This window comes from Urocampus carinirostris, chromosome 12 (genome assembly GCF_059441175.1).
Source record: "Urocampus carinirostris isolate Australia breed hairy pipefish chromosome 12, RoL_Ucar_1.0, whole genome shotgun sequence".
NCBI lineage: Eukaryota > Metazoa > Chordata > Actinopteri > Syngnathiformes > Syngnathidae > Urocampus > Urocampus carinirostris.
Genome location: NC_142360.1, coordinates 32,340,365 through 32,359,077, shown reverse-complemented (window position 1 = coordinate 32,359,077; position 18,713 = coordinate 32,340,365). Strand labels below are relative to the sequence as shown.

General features: G+C 38.9%; 1 protein-coding gene across 1 annotated transcript in view; it reads left to right on the top strand.

The window, feature by feature from the left end:
- aasdh (aminoadipate-semialdehyde dehydrogenase) overlaps positions 1–18,713 on the top strand; it is a 28,283-nt gene that overhangs the window by 6,292 nt on the left and 3,278 nt on the right. The window contains exons 2-10 of the mRNA XM_088349223.1: positions 296–416; positions 491–735; positions 2,036–2,228; positions 3,649–3,994; positions 7,116–7,288; positions 9,810–10,017; positions 10,083–10,195; positions 13,004–13,526; positions 15,849–16,012. Coding sequence (XP_088205349.1) covers positions 296–416; positions 491–735; positions 2,036–2,228; positions 3,649–3,994; positions 7,116–7,288; positions 9,810–10,017; positions 10,083–10,195; positions 13,004–13,526; positions 15,849–16,012 — 2,086 coding nt within the window. The remainder of the gene's footprint in view (positions 1–295; positions 417–490; positions 736–2,035; positions 2,229–3,648; positions 3,995–7,115; positions 7,289–9,809; positions 10,018–10,082; positions 10,196–13,003; positions 13,527–15,848; positions 16,013–18,713) is intronic.

Here is an 18,713-nt window from a genome sequence, read left to right as displayed (position 1 = left end):
TGCTAGCCAGTACTGAAATTCCCCGAATAAGAGTTGGAGGTATGTGGGGGTTAATTTTTTGACATTTCCAAATTTAATTTGTTGTAGCGACAATTTGCTTTCCAAATCATTCACCAATGACTCTAAATCAGATTTGAATGGATTGAAATCTTATTTATATCTAAAATGTTCATAACTTGATATTCCCCTATTATCCCTCAGTTGTGATAATAACTTTTACATTGCGGTGTGCTTGTCAGTGGTGCAATGCTATTTTAAATTATCTTCTATTTTTTATTGTCTTTAATTGGAGCAGGATCCTGCAGACACCTGCTGCCTATGTACCGTTTGATCCAGGAGCTCCAGCACTTGTCTCCTTCCGGGTCATGAGAAAGTGTCGCCTCAGGTTCTGTGCTGTGAAGAGCGACCTCCTGGAGGTTCACCACGTTTTTTTGTATGAAGATGTTGGAGGGATGGTTCTGAAAGTTCTTCTCTGTTCTTTCCCATGAAGCGATTCCAAGCAACCCTAAGCAAGCATGTGAACGTGGAAGTACGGGTAGTGTTGCCAAAGTTCAAACTAACTCTTGTCAGTGTGCAGCTGAAGACCGACGATAAGCAGGAAAACCCAAAAACAGAAACCCCCCTAGAACCAGTCAGGGGTTTGGCCTACGTTCTTCACACATCAGGAACCACCGGCCAGCACAAGATCGTGCGAGTTCCGCACTGCTGCATACTTCCAAATATTCTGCACCTCAGGTCAGGAAAATTAAATCATAGTCCTCTTTTTTGCTCAGGGGCTACATGTTAAAAAAAACACTTGGGGATAAAAAATGAGAAAGTTTTGAAAAGTATAAAGAAGTAAAAAAAAAAAAAATACTGAAGAACTGAAAAGTATAAAATGGTACAAAAAGATTGAAAAGCATTTAAAACGTACAAAACAAGTAAAAAGTGTAAAAAAAAAAAAAAAGCACTGGGAAATACAAAGCAGTACAAAAAAAAGTACAAATTATGCCGGACATTTACTAAAAATGAAATGTAAATTAGTGACAAATGCACTGAAAAGTATTAAAAAGTTCCTAAAGTATTACACTTTTTTAAAAAGCACTAAAAGTATTAAAAAGATCTGAAATGTATGAAAAATTATGGAAAACTTAAAAGAATACTGAAGTTCTGAAAAGTATGAAAAGGTACTAAAAATAATTAAAACAATAGAGAAAGCACAAAAACTAGTGAAAAGGGTTATTCACTGTACTAAGAAATGTGGAAACATTGTAAATTGTGCTTTAAAGTATCAAAAAGTACTAAAATGTTCTTAAAATTAAATGTAAATAAGTGCTGAAAAGTATGAAAGAATTCTTCAAATATGAAATGTATCGCAAAGCACTGAGAAGCATGAAATACTACGAAATCGTATGAAAAAGTGCTGAAAAGTATGAAAATATAGAAAGTCTTAAAAGTGGTTAAAAAAACTGACATGAAAAAAATGATAAATGTAAAAAAAGCTCTAAATGTATTGGAATGTATAAAAAAAATTGAAAAGTATGAAAAAAATTACAAAATTAGTATGAAAAAGTATGAAATTAAAGAGAAAAGAATGAAAAGTAAAAAGGACAGCAAAGATAATACTGAAAAGTTTAAAAATGTATTAAAAAATATTGAAAAGCTTGGAAAAATACAGAAATCGTGAAAAGTATGAAAAAGTACTGAGAAGTACTAATAAGTAAGGAAGAAGTATAAAATATGAAACCTACTAAATAGTATGAAAAAGTATAAAAATATACAAAGGGCCCTGAAAGTATGAAAAAGTAGGGGAATGGACAAAAAGTAACATAGTGCGAAGCCTAGGAATTGATGGTGTGAACACTTTTATGTCGCGGGCCAGATTCCTTCTGTTGATGGGCCTGATCCGGCCCGCGGGCTGTATTATTGTCAACCCTGAAATACATTAACATATTACATCAAGTGCTATCAAAGTGTTAATCAAGTTAGCCTGAAGCCCCTTTCGAGTTTGATTAATCATTTTGAAGTGTTATTGAATATGCGTGTTTGTGGGCAGGCGTTTGTTCGAGGTGAGTTCAAGCGACTCGGTTTTCTTGGCATCGCCGCTGACTTTTGACCCGTCTGTGGTGGACATCTTCTTGGCGCTGTCGTCCGGAGCTCGCCTCCTTGTCGTTCCAAACGTAATCAAGAAAATTCCTGAGCGGTTGTGCCAGATCCTATTTCACCGTCACAAGACGACCGTCATGCAGGTAGTTCCCAACCATGCCTTTAGTACTGTTTGAATTTTTAATTTCCCTAACGCATTGCTTTTCTTCTTTGTTCCTTCCTTCTTTCCTGTCTTCTTCCCTTGCTTCATTTCTTGGTTCCTTCCTTGTTTTTTTTAAATTCCTTGCTTTTCTTCTTCCCTTGTCCCTTGCTTCCTTGGTTCTCTCATTTCTTGCTCCCATCTTTTGTTTTTTCCTATGTTTCTTCCTTTCTTTGTTCTCTCATTGCTTGCTTCCCTTTTTCATTCCTTCCTTCCTTGGTTCTCTCATTGCTTCCTTCCTTCTTTTGTCTTCTTCCGTCCTTCCTTTATTCCTTCCTCCCTTCCTTGTTTTCTTCCTACCTCCCTGTTCCCTCTCTTCTTACTTCTTTACTTCTTCCTTGTCTCCTTTCTTGGTCCTCTCATTGCCTATCTCCTTTCTTCCCCGCTTCCTTTCCCCCTTCCTCCTTTCCTCCCTTCTTTCCTCCCTCTTCCTCTCGTCCTACCTCCCTGCTACCTCCCTTCCTATTTCCTTCCTTCCCTTGTTCTCTCATTGCTTCTTACTTTCTTCTCTTTTCCTTAGTTTCTTCTTTGATTCTCTAATTTGCCTCCTCAGCTCTCTCATTACTTCCTTCCACTACACATTTGAGTTTTTTTCCATTCATCTGTATAGCCCTCTTTTTCCCTTCCCTTCCAATTTACTCTTCCGAGTTTTTTCTTTATTCACCTCCTTCATAATATTTACCTTGTTCTATGGATTAAATCTATACCTTACTTTCAGTATTTTCCTTATTTCTTCAGTTTTCTATTTCCTGACTTCCATCTCCTTTTCATTTAGTTTTAGTTCCTGCTGTCCAATTTAATCTCATCTCATCTCATCTCATCAGCTGCACCACTTATCCTCAGTAGGGTCGCGGGGGTGCTGGAGCCCATCCCAGCAATCATCGGGCAGAAGGCAGGGGACACCCTGAACTGGTTGCCAGCCAATCGCAGGGCACACGGGGACAGACAACTCACTCGCTCAGTCACACCTAGGGACAATTTGGACCGGCCAATTCACCTGAAATGCATGTTTTTGGAATGTGGGAGGAAACCGGAGTGCCCGGAGGAAACCCACGCAAGCACGGGGAGAACATACAAACTCCGCACAGTAAGGCCGGGACCTGGATTTGAACCCACGCAGGAGGTTCCCACGACCTCAGAACTGTGCCGCACACGCGCTAACCACTGCGCCGCCGTGCTGCCCCGTCCAATTTAATATTATTTTTTATTAAAACACTGTCCATTCCTTTTTTCCTACTTTTGTTACTTTAATTCTGTATCACCTCAGGCTTGCTTGTTTCTTAATTACTTCTTGTATTCCTACGTGTTCTTTCTCAAAATAGCTGTTAAAAAAATATATATAACGGCCCACTTTTCCTCTGCAGGTAACACCCACACTGCTGTCTCGTTTCGGGCCACGCCTCCTCCGACAGGAAGTGCTGTCGCACAACTCTCCGCTGCGTGTTTTGGCCCTGGGTGGTGAGGCGTGTCCTTCTGTGTCAACGCTAAGTGCATGGTGCCACCAGGAAAACACCACAGCGGTTTTCAACCTTTATGGCATCACCGAAGTGTCCTGCTGGGCCACCTGCTATGAGATCCCGATGCTGCAGAGGCTCAATGGTTCCACCTCCTCTGCAGTGCCCCTTGGGAGTCCTCTGGCGGGCACCAAGGTGGAGGTGAGGGACCAAGATGGCCGTGTAGTAACGGAAGGCGAAGGGGAAGTGTTCATAGGTAAGCGTCAACAACCAAACTTGAAAGTACTGTATTTATTTGTGCATAACACACACGTTTTTGTACACAAGACAGAACTAGAACTTAAAGTCTGAGTGTGTTATATAAGAGGTTTTACAGAAGCAAATTACTATATATGAGCAATTACTGATCCGTCAAAAAATCTCACTAACCACATTTGCACAACATTCGGGATTCAAACCCAGATTGTTGCGGTGAGAGCGACAGATCTTAACCACAAGACCAGGTGCCTTCAAACCTTTTCATGCACAGAGCTACTTTTTGTTACTAATTATGCAAAGGTCACCAAATTTGATATGCATTGCAAAAATAACAACGTATCATGTTATCAGTATTTTGTTTCTATGTCATTACCAGGTTAAAATTTAGAAGTAGGGTGAAATGGACTTAGTCGACCACTAATAGATAGATATAGATAGATACAGATTAACAGGATGGCCTCGGGGTGTTGTGTTGTAGTTTAGCAACAGCTGAGTAGATTACGTCACATGCTAGGCCAAAAGTTCGACGTCCCTGCAGCAGATGGAAATTTTTGTGCCCAGGGTTACACCACCTTGTGTTCACGTAGATAGCGAGTCCACCTCCTCTCCGCTTCCCGCAGGCTTTTGTGTCTCTGTCCCTAACAGCGCTGAAGTTGGGTAGCTCCGGGTAGCCTCACGTTAGCGTGCGGGATGCTGGACGTGAGCCACGTTTCCGTAAAACACAGCAAAATGCACTCCTTGTGCGCTTTGATGTTTTTCACCAGCACAGCCAGATTGTCGGTCTTATTTGGTAGAGAGTTCACATTTACCATGATTACGGACGGTACCGAAGACTTATAACGCCGCTAGCTGCTTAGCCTTAGCTCCGGCTCTGCAATCCACGATAGGGCCCCCTCATCACGCCGGCACGAGAATTCTTCAGGGCAAGGAGTTGATTCCTCGAATAAACGCATTTTTGTGCGTTAAACCCATAAGGATAGGATAGAAAGTAATCCAAAGTATAGTTGTCAAACGGGACGAAAAACACAGAAGATAGAAGCAGACGCTTAAAACAATAAATCACAAAATGAGCAAAATAACACGGAGCTGCTGGAAAGGCTGACGCTCGCGGCGGCGCCTATGATGTTAGATAATAAAAATAATAAAACATGACCAAACACATTGACCCAGTAGCTCAGGAGGTAGAGCGCTCGTCTTGGGATCAAGGGATCCCAGTTCGAATCCCGGCTTGTCCGTGTTACATGTCGAAGTGTCCTTGGGTAAGACACTGAACCCCTAATAAGCAGGTTAGCGTCTTACATGGCTGCAATACAAGGCTGCTATTGGGAAATGTGAAGCACACTGTAAAGCGCTTTGGGAAGTCATTGACTTGAAAAGCGCTATATAAATGCAGATCATTTCATAAAACCAAGCCAGAGCCAAAATTTGAGGCGGGGTGGACCTAAAATGACAATTTTTATGTTTGGACCGGGCCTGGCTTTTCTCACTCTCTTTTTTTTTTTAAAATTATCCACCCATCGTTGTTTTTTGTTTCTTTCTCTTTGCATCGCATCGCTGCGGACTTGGCTCTGCTAAGAGAGTTAGACCAAGAGAAGCGTTCGCGCGGTGTGGGGGCGAATCAGCCATAAATCTCCTCGTCTACTCCCGAATCCTCAATTATAAAATCAAGATTCGGTTTTTGCTTCGGCCTCAGTCCCTCAAATCAAGTCAATTGGTCGGACTCGGGCTTTAATATCCACTGGAATTTTAGGCCCGATCTCACATTTACTGTGTCACATATAACCCCGGTGGTCTAGTGGTTAAGAATCTACGCTCGCACCACCGTGATCTGGGTTGTAATCCCTTGGGGATCGGTCTTGACACATCGTTTGTGATTTACAATGCTTAGTTTGAGCTGAGAAAAAGTGAAACAAATTTTATACCGATTCTTCAGCCCCTTTTTATCCTCCAAAAACGTGCAATCAGAACCTTACACAGGGTAGGATATCGAGATCATACTAATATTTTATTCCTGCCGTCCAAATTATTAAAATTAGATGATTTAGTAAAATTTTTCACTGCACAACTGCTATTTAAGGTCAACAAAAACATAGTGCTAGAAAACATCCATAATTTATTCATTCGGAAAGAAGGAAATTACAAGTTAAGGGGCTGTAGTGAATTCTTAATCGTAAAGGTGATAACCACCAGGAAAAGTATGTGAGTGTCTGTGTGTGGAATCAAACTTTGGAACAATTTACAAGACGAGATCAAACAATGTCCAACTATTCACTTGTTCAAATTTAAATAAAAAAAAAACATTCCTGGCGGAATACAGAGATGAAGAAAATCGGGGTATGAGTGATATGAGAGATTGGGAATAGTGCGTCTAGAACTATGGTTAACTTTGTGTTATTGTTGCTATTGTTATATCATAACTCTTATTATTAATATTATTACAATTGTTGTTATATCATTGGTGTATTTAATAGGGAAGATGAAGGGCTATGGAATATAAGCATTTGCAGGGTTGGGTAGGGTTACTTTAACTTGATTACTTTCAATTACTTTTGGATTACTCGAACACCAAATATGCTAATAAAAGACAAAAGAAACTAAATATGAATAAAATGATGACTCACATCACGTGGTAAGCTTTCTCTCCTGGCTTTGATCTCCGGCAAAACTAACATAAAATGTGACAGAAACAAAATGAAAATAAATCCAAACAGCTTGCCAACATCATTTTTGCCGTTCCATGTATCCCATTACTCCCCAAGCCTGCACAAAATTTAGTAATTTTATTCATATTTAGTTTCTTTTGTCTTTTATTAGCATATTTGGTATTCGAGTAATCCAAAAGTAATTGAAAGTAATCAAGTTAAAGTAACCCTACCCAACCCTGAGCATTTGCTTCTGACTACCCCTTTTTGACGTATTATGTGATATTATTTTGTTGTTGAGTTATTGTTTTTGTTCTGTTTTTATTTTTATTTTAATGTTCGAATAAAGTTTTCATTCATTCATTCAAATTACGAATGCGTAATGATACACAAGAGGGTATTATACAGGAATAAATACGGTGGCTAAGGGGAGTTAAAACTAGTTTGCCCTCACGGCATCTGAATTGGCCGAGGCAGGTGGCGACGAGAGAGTTTGCCTCCTGGACAACGAGGATTCTACGACGCCTGGGACCATGCGAGCGACGGGAGACTGGGTGGACGTGAGAGGAGGGCACATGTACTATCAAGGCCGCAAGGACAGAAATGTCAAGCGTCATGGCAAACGCGTCAACCTCGACCGCTTGCAGCAGGTAAATGCTTCTTTTTGGTAAGAGACCCTTCACATTGCTACAAATAATGTTCTAAGAGGAAAATATTCATGTGCAGTGGCCTCTCCACATACGAGCTACTTTAGTTGCAAGAAATTCGAGATAAGATTCGTTTATGGCTAATACCTTGCACATACCTGTCAACCTGTACGTTTTTGCCGTACAAAGTACATTTATTATGCATTTTAAGACATGTGCACGTTCACGCGAGGGGCGGAGGATTTTGCAGGGGGGTTGAAATTAGGCACTACACCAGAAGACTCCTCAACAGCTGCATAAGTGATGTTTTGCCATTTCATCGCAGAGCACAACATACCTCCAACAGTTGCCAATCACTTCACAAGGCTTTTAATACTTTTCTGTCCCTGTTAAATAGTCTGTTTGCAATTTAAAATACAAGCATCAATGGTTGATATTGTGGTTTGGTTTACAAAATAGAAATGCCAACTAATTTTTTCCTCCAAAAAATATCTTTATTTACAAATTTAAATTTAAAGTTATATTAATGGATATTTTAGTTACGGTGATAAAAATTGTTCCTCATTTTATTTATTTTTTTATTATTAAGAATAACTACAGAATGATATAACGAAACACATGTACAATATAACATGTTAAACTACATAAATAAACAGGTTTTAAAAAAAAATATGGTGTAAGATTTTTTTGTATTTTTTAAGGGAAAATACAACAGTTTGTAAGGGGATGGAGCCCTGGAGGTTGACCGGTATGTTGTACTAAGAGGAAAATATTCATGTGCAGTGGCCTCTCCACATACGAGCTACTTTAGTTGCAAGAAATTCGACATAAGATTCGTTCTGGCTAATACCTTGCATGACATACAAGAGAAAATCCAAGAGAACTCTTAGACGCTACCAGTAGAGACCGCTAACCGCCAGCATCAGCTCGTCCCAGTAAAAATGTGCCTTTCCACACAAATTCGATCTTGCACACTTGAGGTTATTTATCCCATTCATCCTCTCTGGTGCTCCCTCATTCCTCCCGTATCTCACTCCCTCACTCCTCCGCTACCATGCATAAACATCCGTTGGCAACCACGGACTGGTAGGTCATACCTGTCAACCTCCACGGCTCCATGCCCTTACAAACAGTTGTATTTTCCCTTACAAAATACAAAATAATCTTACACCGTATTTTTTTTCAAACGTGTTTATTTATGTCGTTTAACATGTTATGTTGTACATGTGTTTTGTTATGTCATATACATTGTTAATTCACATTTTGTTGTGAGATACTGAGTTGCTCGACATGAATGAGGTTTATAATAAAAAAAATGAAGTAGCTTGGATGTTCACTGTAGAAGGAAAAAATACATGCAAATATAATCAAGTATTATATTTTCTTATTCAAATTATTAATTCATTTTGTTGGTAATATACTGATTTAAGTGATAACCTCAAATCTGTCTTTTTTTCATTGTCTCCTTTTATACTTCTTTTTTTTCTTAACTTCTTTATACAACAATAATGATTTGTAATATAATGCATCAAAGCAAGTGAGCCGTCTGAGAGCCGGCTCTCTTTAATGAGTTGAGCCGAAAAAGCCGGTTCTCTGAAAAGAGACCACATGAAATCCGAGGCGGCAGATGCATGCACACAGTAGCATCAAACCGCTCGCTTCGTTTGCAACGAAAAAAACGATACCGAGATAGAGGCTACAGCGGCAACCTCGTTTGACTTGATTGATTTGCCGTTACGTGATAGTCGGTGTATACCGGATGGTACCCATAATTGACAAATTTGCGTTTTTCCGTACAGATTTTTTGTACGTCGTACATGTCTTAAAATGCATAATAAACGTACTTTGTACAGCAAAAACGTACAGGTTGAAAGGCATGTTACTGTATTATTATGTTCAATTACTATTTGAATGTGTTTTAATAATCAGGAAGATGTGTGTTATAGCTATTTAGTGAGGCTGGGAACATATTAATTATTTTTCAGCTACATCATATGAAGAAAATTGGGTTGAGATACGAGAAATTCTAGATTCGAGCTTGATCCAGGAACAAATTAAACTCATACGTAGATGGGCCACTATATATATATATATATATATATATATATATATATAATATATATATATATATATTTATTTATTTTTTTCTCCATATTTTATTTCGATAAACCATTTTTTCCTAAGATATCCAACATTTTTTATTTAAACATTTAACTTTAATAGTTATGTAAATTATTTATTGTTATTTTGTGTGCATACAATCATAAATACATTTTCAGTGAGGTCATTTTGTCTGATAAATAATTAGCTGGTACTTATGAAATGTTATTTTATAATGATAAAATAATAAATGATAAAAAAAATATTGTACTTTGTAAAACATGTTGACTTTTCAAATCAATTAAATAGGAAATACATTTTTTTGTTTTTGTGGCAGGACTTCAATGTTTTTCCATTTTTTTTAATGAGCTAGAAAATGTTTTTGCTGTTAATCCTGATTTTTAACCCTTTCTTCGTCTCGCAGCTGCTCTCGAACCTTCCCGAGGTCGATTCCTGCGCAGTGTGTCTGCACGAGGGCGGCCGCCTGCTTGCATTTGTTGTTGGCGTAGAGGACGCCGAGTCCGCCTCTGACCTGAGCCGGTATCTTCTGAAGAAGCTCAGGCCAGAACTTCCCTCCTACGCTGTTCCGGACACTTTACTTCGTGTCCCGGCCTTACCACTGACACCTCACGGTAAGCGAGGATCAAACGGGAAGGTATTCAGAGTGGTAGGATTGCTAATGGGTGCTTGAGTGCAGGAAAAGTGGACACACGGGCATTAGTCCAAATTTACCAGAGACAACGTATGGACATCCATTGGTCACGGAGAGATGACTCAGAACTCAAGAGAACATTGCAAACCTTATGGCAGGTAGGATAAATTTCTACGAAAACAAATACAGTGGAGCCTCGGTTCTCGACCATAATCCGTTCCAGAACCCTGTTCGAAAACCGATTTGTTCGATCACCGAAATCATTTTTCCCATTACAAATAATGTAAATCGTTTTAATCCGTACGAAAGATTACGCTAACATGAACGTATAAAAGTAAAAAAGGATAAAGAAAAGAATTATGCATAGGATTTCTTACCTTTGTGGTGGTCAGCAGAAGGTGCAGGTAGACGGTGGGGAGAGGATCAGACACTCGCACACCTCCTTCATATTTTGCTATTATTTCTTTCTTAAATGCAATAGTTGTACGCACTACTTTTCTTTTTTCACCTGTAGCAACTTTGCCGCTTGCACTGACTTTCTTCGGAGGCATAATTAGGGGCTAAAACACTTCGTACACCTATATTAAAAGCGAAAGCAAAACGAAGCACATCCGCACGCGATAACAGTTGGTCACGAAAAGAGCGATCTATACCCGTAGGCCGCTCAGCATCGCATCCCAGCATACGCACTCACGCATTACCGGCGTTCGAACTCCGATTTTTTTGACCGAACAGCGAAGCAAGAATTTCTCAAAATTTTTGGTCGGACTCCGATTTGCTCGAACTGAGTGGCATTCAAAAACCGAGGTTCTACTGTACCGAATATAGTTTAGTGGCTACTTAAAGCAGTGTTTTTCAACCAGTGTGACAGGGCACACTAGTGTACCATGACAGCTTGTCTAGTGTGCCGCAGGAAATTGCCCAATTTCTTTTTTTTCTTTTTTTTTTAAAGTAACCACATTGATTCAATATTTTATATGGTGCTTACAAATCAAAAATTGGCACTGTAACTTTGCAATACTATGGACAGTCTAGTTTTGTGATGTGGTCGTGATTCCTGAAGGTGGTTAACTTTTATTATATAACTTTTTATTTCTCACACACACTTTGACAGAGGTTTGATTCCTCCATCATACAGCAACACAAACAAACAAATATATACAATTGACATACCCATAAATAACAAAAGAAACAACAACAAAAAATGTTAAAAAAAATAAATAAAATAAAAAGTGAGGTGATTAGACATCAAGTAAAAATTGTGTGATAAGCTTTCATCTTTTCTCGAATTTATCTAGTTTCAGTTGAATTATTTTTTTTCCATAGTGTACATTTGCTTTAATTTGTCTCTCCATTGTTTTATGTCAGGAGGTTGTGGTTTCAGCCAGGACACTGTGATCATTTTCTTTGCTACCAGAAGCATAAACTTTAGTATATATTTATGTTGACCAGTCAATAATTCTTCTGGCAAAATTCCTAATACCGTATTTTCCGCACTATAAGGCGCACCGGGTTATAGGGCGCACCCTCAAAAAATAGTTTTGGGTCCTATATTTTCCATACATAAGGCGCACCGGATTATAAGGCGCTACAATGGGAACGTCGACAAAACAGTCAGATAGTTCTGTCAAACTTATTACCCCCTTAACATTCCAAAAGCTTGCAAAGAAGCAAATACGTGTCGTAGACACGTGCGAATGCGGTGTCCGTACGATGTGACCAAACAAACATTTCTTAGTTTCCATTTTATTTTTTGCTGGCAACTGTGTGGACAGCAAAGTAAGAATTTTATTGTGCAGGGAAACAGAGTTCTTTACTGTGCATATGACAATAAACACTTTGAATTGAATTTAGTTTAAAAATAGACTCATCACAGAAACATCAAGTTCGTTCTAAAACAAGATACTGGGAAAATTTAAAGCCGCATAGCTCACCTAAGTTCTCTTGCAGCCATCACGTTCAATAATGATACGTTACCATGGTCTTCTTACAACCGTGAGTGTAGTAAATCCAGGAGAGTAAAATATTTACAAATACAGAATAGTAAAAAATGTTTTCTCTAGGCCGTAGTGCAACCCAACGTGTGATTCACATTCATCTTTTTCGGCCAATTGCAGGCTTTGTTTCGCCCCTTTAGCCTATGCGAGCCTGTAAATGATAAAAAGGATCCGCCCCCTTTACCTCCGACTAACTTTAGCCAATAGTGCCTGATTCAAATGATGATTGACACATTGGTTAGGAAATGAAACGCCGGTATATAAATCCCAGCATACACCGCGGACTACTTCGCCTTCGGGGGAAAATCTAGTCGGCGACTTAATATTGATCCATATATAAGGCGCACTGTATTATAAGGCGCATGGTCAGCTTTTGAAAAAAATAAAGACTTTTAGGTGCGCCTTATAGTGCGGAAAATACGGTACATAGATCACTGGGTCCAACTGCAACTCCCAACCAATAATTAATTTTATTTCTGTCTAAATATTTCTCCAGAAATTTAATATTACAGGGCAATTCCAGAAAATTTGCGTAAAATCTCTGACCCTCCCACAGTTACGCCAACATAGGTTTGAGGTATTTTTATAATTTGAAGTGATAGAGGGTGTATAGAAGAATCACATTTTTACTTTCCATTCAAACTCCCTCCATGTCGGGCTGCTGGTTATTTTGTGTCCCTCTTTCAAAGTTTTTTCCCATTCGTCGTCTTTTATCACTACATTAGCTACTTGTTCCCATTTTTCCTTAACCGCCATGTCATCATTTTTTAATTGCCCGATTTCATCCATGTAAAAAAATCATGCCATTATACAGTATCTTCTCTTTCTTCAAGTGATCATGGGAATAATTGTAATATTCATCCATCCAAAATGTGGGTCTGTAACTGGACCTCAACTGTTGTGAAAATTAGTTGGGAAAAACAATATTGTTCATTGCTTATCCTTCTCAAAACGATTCCCCGTCGACAGGCTGCCCTTGGTCTTGAAGAGGACACCAATGTGGAGGAGGATGCCCGGTTCCTGTTTGAGGGAGGAGACTCCCTAAAGGCGCTCCGCCTGTGCGAGGACGTCCTGGCTGCCACCGGAGTGGGCTCGCCCAGGCTCTTGGAGGTGGTCCTAGATGGAACCTTTGCCGACATCTTGCGGATCCTCATGGCGCCGGGAAAAAGAGATTGGGTCACAGAGGGAGTGATACCAAAAGAGGGGGGAGAGAGACGGCCCTCTAAAGTCTTGAAACTGGACGGCGATGTTACGACCGGCAAGATGGTCCTCAGCCAACGTTGGTCTTCAGACACTGGCAGATGCGTGGACGCCTCGCCGGTGCTTCTGGCACGCCAGGATGGCACTGGTACGAGCGTGTTTGTGGGCTCGCATTCGCACCGGATGCAGGCGCTGGACCTGGACAGCGGGCAGCTGTTGTGGGAGCGAGTACTGGGGGGCCGCATCGAAGCGTCGGCCGCCGTGTCCCCGTGTGGGCGCTACGTGATCGTAGGTTAGTCTCGGTTCCTTCGCTTCTGCGCTATTGTTTCCACGGCGACGTGTTTGTGATCTTTCGCACTGAAAGGGGAAGCCCGCCAATTTCGTCGTACTATTGTATGGCCTTGTCAGTAAAAATGATAATAGAAATAGTTAACAATTGATTACATTCTCGACTATTGTCGCCAGACATATTTTTCCAACAGAGTGAGGCCTCTCTACTCGAATATGATCTCTCTTGAGAGTTGCGCATGCACAATTGCTGTCCAATCTAGAGTGCTCACATAAACATACAGAATTGGTGGCATCAAGATATCTTTCAGATTTAATCTCGCCCTATGTTCCGGTCCGGAGCCTTCGCTCTGAAAATGCCGGTCTACTAGTGATCCCAAGAACCAAGAAGAGACAGCAGGTTCGAGAGCGTTCTCCATACGGGCCCTAGTGCTGTGGAATGCTCTTCCCCCTGAGATTCAATCTGCAACCTCAGTGGAACTGTTTAAATCTTATTTTAAAACACACTTCTATAATACAGCATATGAATAACCTATATTTTACGTTTACAATATCTGTGTATTATTTGTTATTGCAACATCCATTCCAGCCTGGTCATCCTGGAAGGGTGTTTACCACACGTGCGGTCCCTTCTCAAGGTTTCTTCATTTTCCTCATGTTGAGGTTTTTTGAGTTTTTCCTTGCCCTCATGTAGGTTTTGGATCAGGGGATGGTGTAATAATAGTCTGTGGTTTGCAATAATCTCTGGTCTGTGCAGCCATTTGAGACTCCTCGTGATTAAGGGCTATACAAATAAACATGACTTGACTTGACTTGACTCAACATCAACTACACGTATCAAAACTTGGGAGCGATTGATGACATGCATGGTTTATTTCATGCACTTATTTTTGGCTTTTAAAGAGAGCTTGAGTGTTATACCAGACTGCGCCTGACAAACATATTTTAAATTAGATTCATGCAGTCCAAAAACTTTGTTCTTGTTTTGTTGTTGTTTTTTCCGTTATTTTACAGTCAATTTAAGTTTTTATGTTGACTATATTTTAGTTGTTTACAGCACTTTGTCTTCAGCTGTGGCTGATTTAAAGGGCCTTTATGAATAAAATTGAGTTAAGTTAAAACCGTTTGATTTCAAATTATTGAGTCTTTTAGAATAGAATAGAATAGAATATACCTTTATTGTCATTGTTACAAATGGGCTAACATATTGTGACAACGAAATTGGGCATGACACTCCAGTTTTACACATTCATAGTGAGGTATGAGCAAGAAGAAGGAACAGAGAAGATAATGTTATAAGACAAGGGGGATAAGGCTATAGTTATAATTTACATGGTATTTACACAAGAAATGTCGGCATGTGGGATGTTACATACAGGGTTGTCGTGATAACGTTGGTATCGTAACGGTTGTGCAATATTGCATTTGGTGCAAAGTCATCATAGTGCAAAAATAGTCAGCATGAAACAGGAAATGGTCAGACATTGAATTTTAGTACTTTTGTCACAGACTTTGCGCTTGACCACTGTTTGCACATATTTGTTTTCTTTACCATTCTACAGCTGTTAATGAGCCTGTTTTCGGTTTATGATCACATTTAGCGCTTTAAAAGGGAAATGGTACTTTGCTATCACTTTATAAGCAAATAGACAAATTAACACAAATTGTGCAGGGTAAATACAAACGAAAAAAAAATAGATTGGCTTATGTTATCAATTTTCCTCATGTATTTCCTAGGTATCAGATCTGACACTATATTGGCATATACGAAAAATACAAATACATCTATCAACTATTTTTTTTCCCGGCCCAGTCCCTGAGCAAATTTTTTCAAACCAACGCGACTTGCGACTCAAAAAGTTTGCCGACCCCTGCCTTTATTATTGCGTGCAGATCTTATTGAGATTTGTTTAGTACTTATGTTACCGACTTTGCAGTCGACCACTGAATGTACTTCACAAAATGGACATATTTGTTCCCTTCCTGTTTTACTGCTGCTAATGAGCCTGATCTTGGTTTATTATTTATCAATGATCTATATGCCTGTCTAAAAAAATGGACAGAGGTTTATTTATGAATTTACGTCTCTCATGACCGAGCACTGTGCCTTATTGGTTTTAGATAGGACCTTCATATGTTTATTATGGTTTTAAGTATAATAAAATCCACTAAATGCTAAACTTAAGAAAAATGGCATAATTATCTGATCATTCAACTCATCATTTCAATCGCCTGTGACTACTCGGCTAGTAAAATAGTTGTTAGTTGCAGCCCTATACGATTTTATAATGACAACAAAAGCCATTTTATTCTGTTCTATTCTCAGGTTGCTATGACGGCGGCGTTTACGTGATGAGCGCCGATTCTGGGGAAACGTTTTGGGTTTTCCAAACGGGCGATGCCGTCAAGAGCCGAGCCGCCGCCGACCCCCTCACGGGCACCGTGTTGGTTGGATCGCACGACGGTTTTGTGTACGCTCTTCACATAGAAGTGAGTTAGAATCGAATGGTGCAGCTGCAGCAAAGATTCACACTTTTTATTTTTTTCACTGATTTTAAATAACATCCTGCTTCTCCAGTCCAATACTGATAATCAATAGTGTGTGTGAGTGTTTGTGTGTATGTTTTAACTATTGTTTTCTTATTTCAGGAGAAAAAAATATCTAAAACTATAATATTATAAAGCTGATTTAGGTGTTATTTTTTTCAAATATTACTATATTTTAAAATTGTATTTGTGCTTGTGTGTGTATTTTAGAAATCTACTATTATAGTATTTAATAGGTGTTATTTGCCAATGTTTTTCCAATAACATATTTCAATTTAAAAATAAGAAAAAAAATAATTAAGTATTTGTAGGCATTATTTTTCCAATCTTACAGTTAAAAACAAATTTTAAATGTATTTTAGAAGCATAGTATTTTAGTATAAATTTTTTTTAAATTTTGCTTTAAAAATAACTTTGAAGCTATGATAAGCGTATCACACCATGTATTATTTTCTTGTTTTAATCCTTTTTTTTTAAATGCTTTTGTTAAAGTTATTCTCTTTGTTATCTTTTATTTTAATGTGTCATTCTAGTACAATAAGGAACAAAGTATACTGGACTGTCTCAGAAAATTAGAATATTGTGATAAAGTTCTTTATTTTCTGTAATGCAATTAAAAAAACAAAAATGTCATACATTCTGGATTAATTACACATCAACTGAACTATTTCAAGCCTTTTATTATTTGAATATTGCTGATTTTGGCTTACAGCTGAAAAAAACTCAAAAATCCTATCTCAAAATATTAGAATACTTCCTCAGACCAAGTAAAAAAATAATTTTATAACAGCAAAACTAAATCAAACATTTGAAAATGTCCATTGATGCACTCAGTACTTGGTTGGGAATCCTTTTGCACGGATTACTGCATCAATCCGGCGTGGCATGGAGGCAATCAGCCTGTGGCATTGCTGAGGTGTTATTGATGCCCAGGATGCTTCAGCTCATTTGCATTTGTAGGTCTGGTGTCTTTCATCTTCTTCTTAACTATACCCCATAAATTCTCAATGGGGTTCAGGTCAGGGGAATTAGCAGGCCAATCAAGGACAGTGATGCCATGGTCAGTGCACCAGTTACTGGTGGTTTTGGCACTGTGGGCAGGTGCCAGATCATGCTGGAAAATGAAATCCTCATCTCCATAGAGCTTTTCAGCAGATGGAAGCATGTAGTGCTCTAAAATCTCTTGGTACACAGTTGCATTTACTCTGGACTTGATGAAACACAGTGGACCAACACCAGCAGCTGACATGGCTCCCCAAACCATTGCTGACTGTGGGAACTTTACACTGGATTTCAAGCAACTTGGATTTTGCTCCTCTCCAGCCTTTCTCCAGACTCTGGCGCCTTAACTTCCAAATGAAATGCAAAACTTGCTTTCGTCTGAAAGGAGGACTTTGGACCACTCTGCAACTGTCCAGTGCTTCTTCTCCATAGCCCAAGTCAGACGCTTCTTCCGTTGTTTTGAGTTCAGAAGTGGCTTGACCATGGGAATACGGCTAGTGTAGCCCATTTCCCGGACACGTCTGTGAACTGTGGCTTTTGATACCTGGACTCCAGCTTCAGCCCACTGTCTTTGAAGCTCCCCCAAATTCTGGAAGCGGCTCTTCTTCACAATTTTGTTAAGGCTGCGGTCATCTCTCTTGGTTGTGCAGCGTTTCCGGCCACATTTTTCCCTTCCAACAGACTTTTTGTGGATATGCTTTGAAACTGCACTCTGTGAACAGCCTGCTCTTTGAGAAATTTATTTTTGTGTCTTACCCTCCTGATGGAGGGTATCAATGATGGTCCTCTGGACAGCAGACAGATCAGCAGTCTTCCCCATACTTGTGATTTAGTTTACTGAACCAAGCTGAGTGTTTTTAAGGCTCAGGAAACCCTCGCAAGGTGTTTCGAGTTAATTAGATGATTCAGGTGATTAGTTGAATAGCCTACTTGTATACTTTTTCATGATATTCTAATATTTTGAGATAGGATTTTTGAGGTTTTTTTCAGCTGTAAGCCAAAATCAGCAATATTCAAATAATAAAAGGCTTGAAATAGTTCAGTTGATGTGTAATGAATCCAGAATGTATGACATTTTTGTTTTTTTAATTGCATTACAGAAAATAAAGAACTTTATCACAATATTCTAATTTTCTGAGACAGTCCAGTAATACTATGTTTGAACATGTATTTTCACTTGTTTTTATCGTGAAACTGGCAAAACACTGCTGAGTACAGTGTAATGTTTTTATTTACTTAATTGTAATTTTTTAAACCATAATACAAAAATACTTGAAATAATATATTCATTTACCATTTTTAAAACATTTTTTAAAGTGAAATGAGAAAATCAAACCTTGATTACCATAATTGGCTCATTATGACTCCATATTTCTTTATTTATTTATTTTGTGTGTGTGTGAGAAAAACAAGCAACATTTTTTTCCCAATGTAAGAATTAATTTTCACCATGTGACTAGAGAAATTAGTTACTATTTTATAAAAATGCTCTTCACTTCTGCTCAGAACAATTCTTTTGCAGTGTGTTAAAAATGTTTGAATAAAACAAAAAAAAGCAAAAAAAAAATACTAATATTATTAGGGTAAGGGTTGTTTTACAGCGGCGCGGTGGTTAGCGCGTGTGCGGCACAGTTCTGAGGTC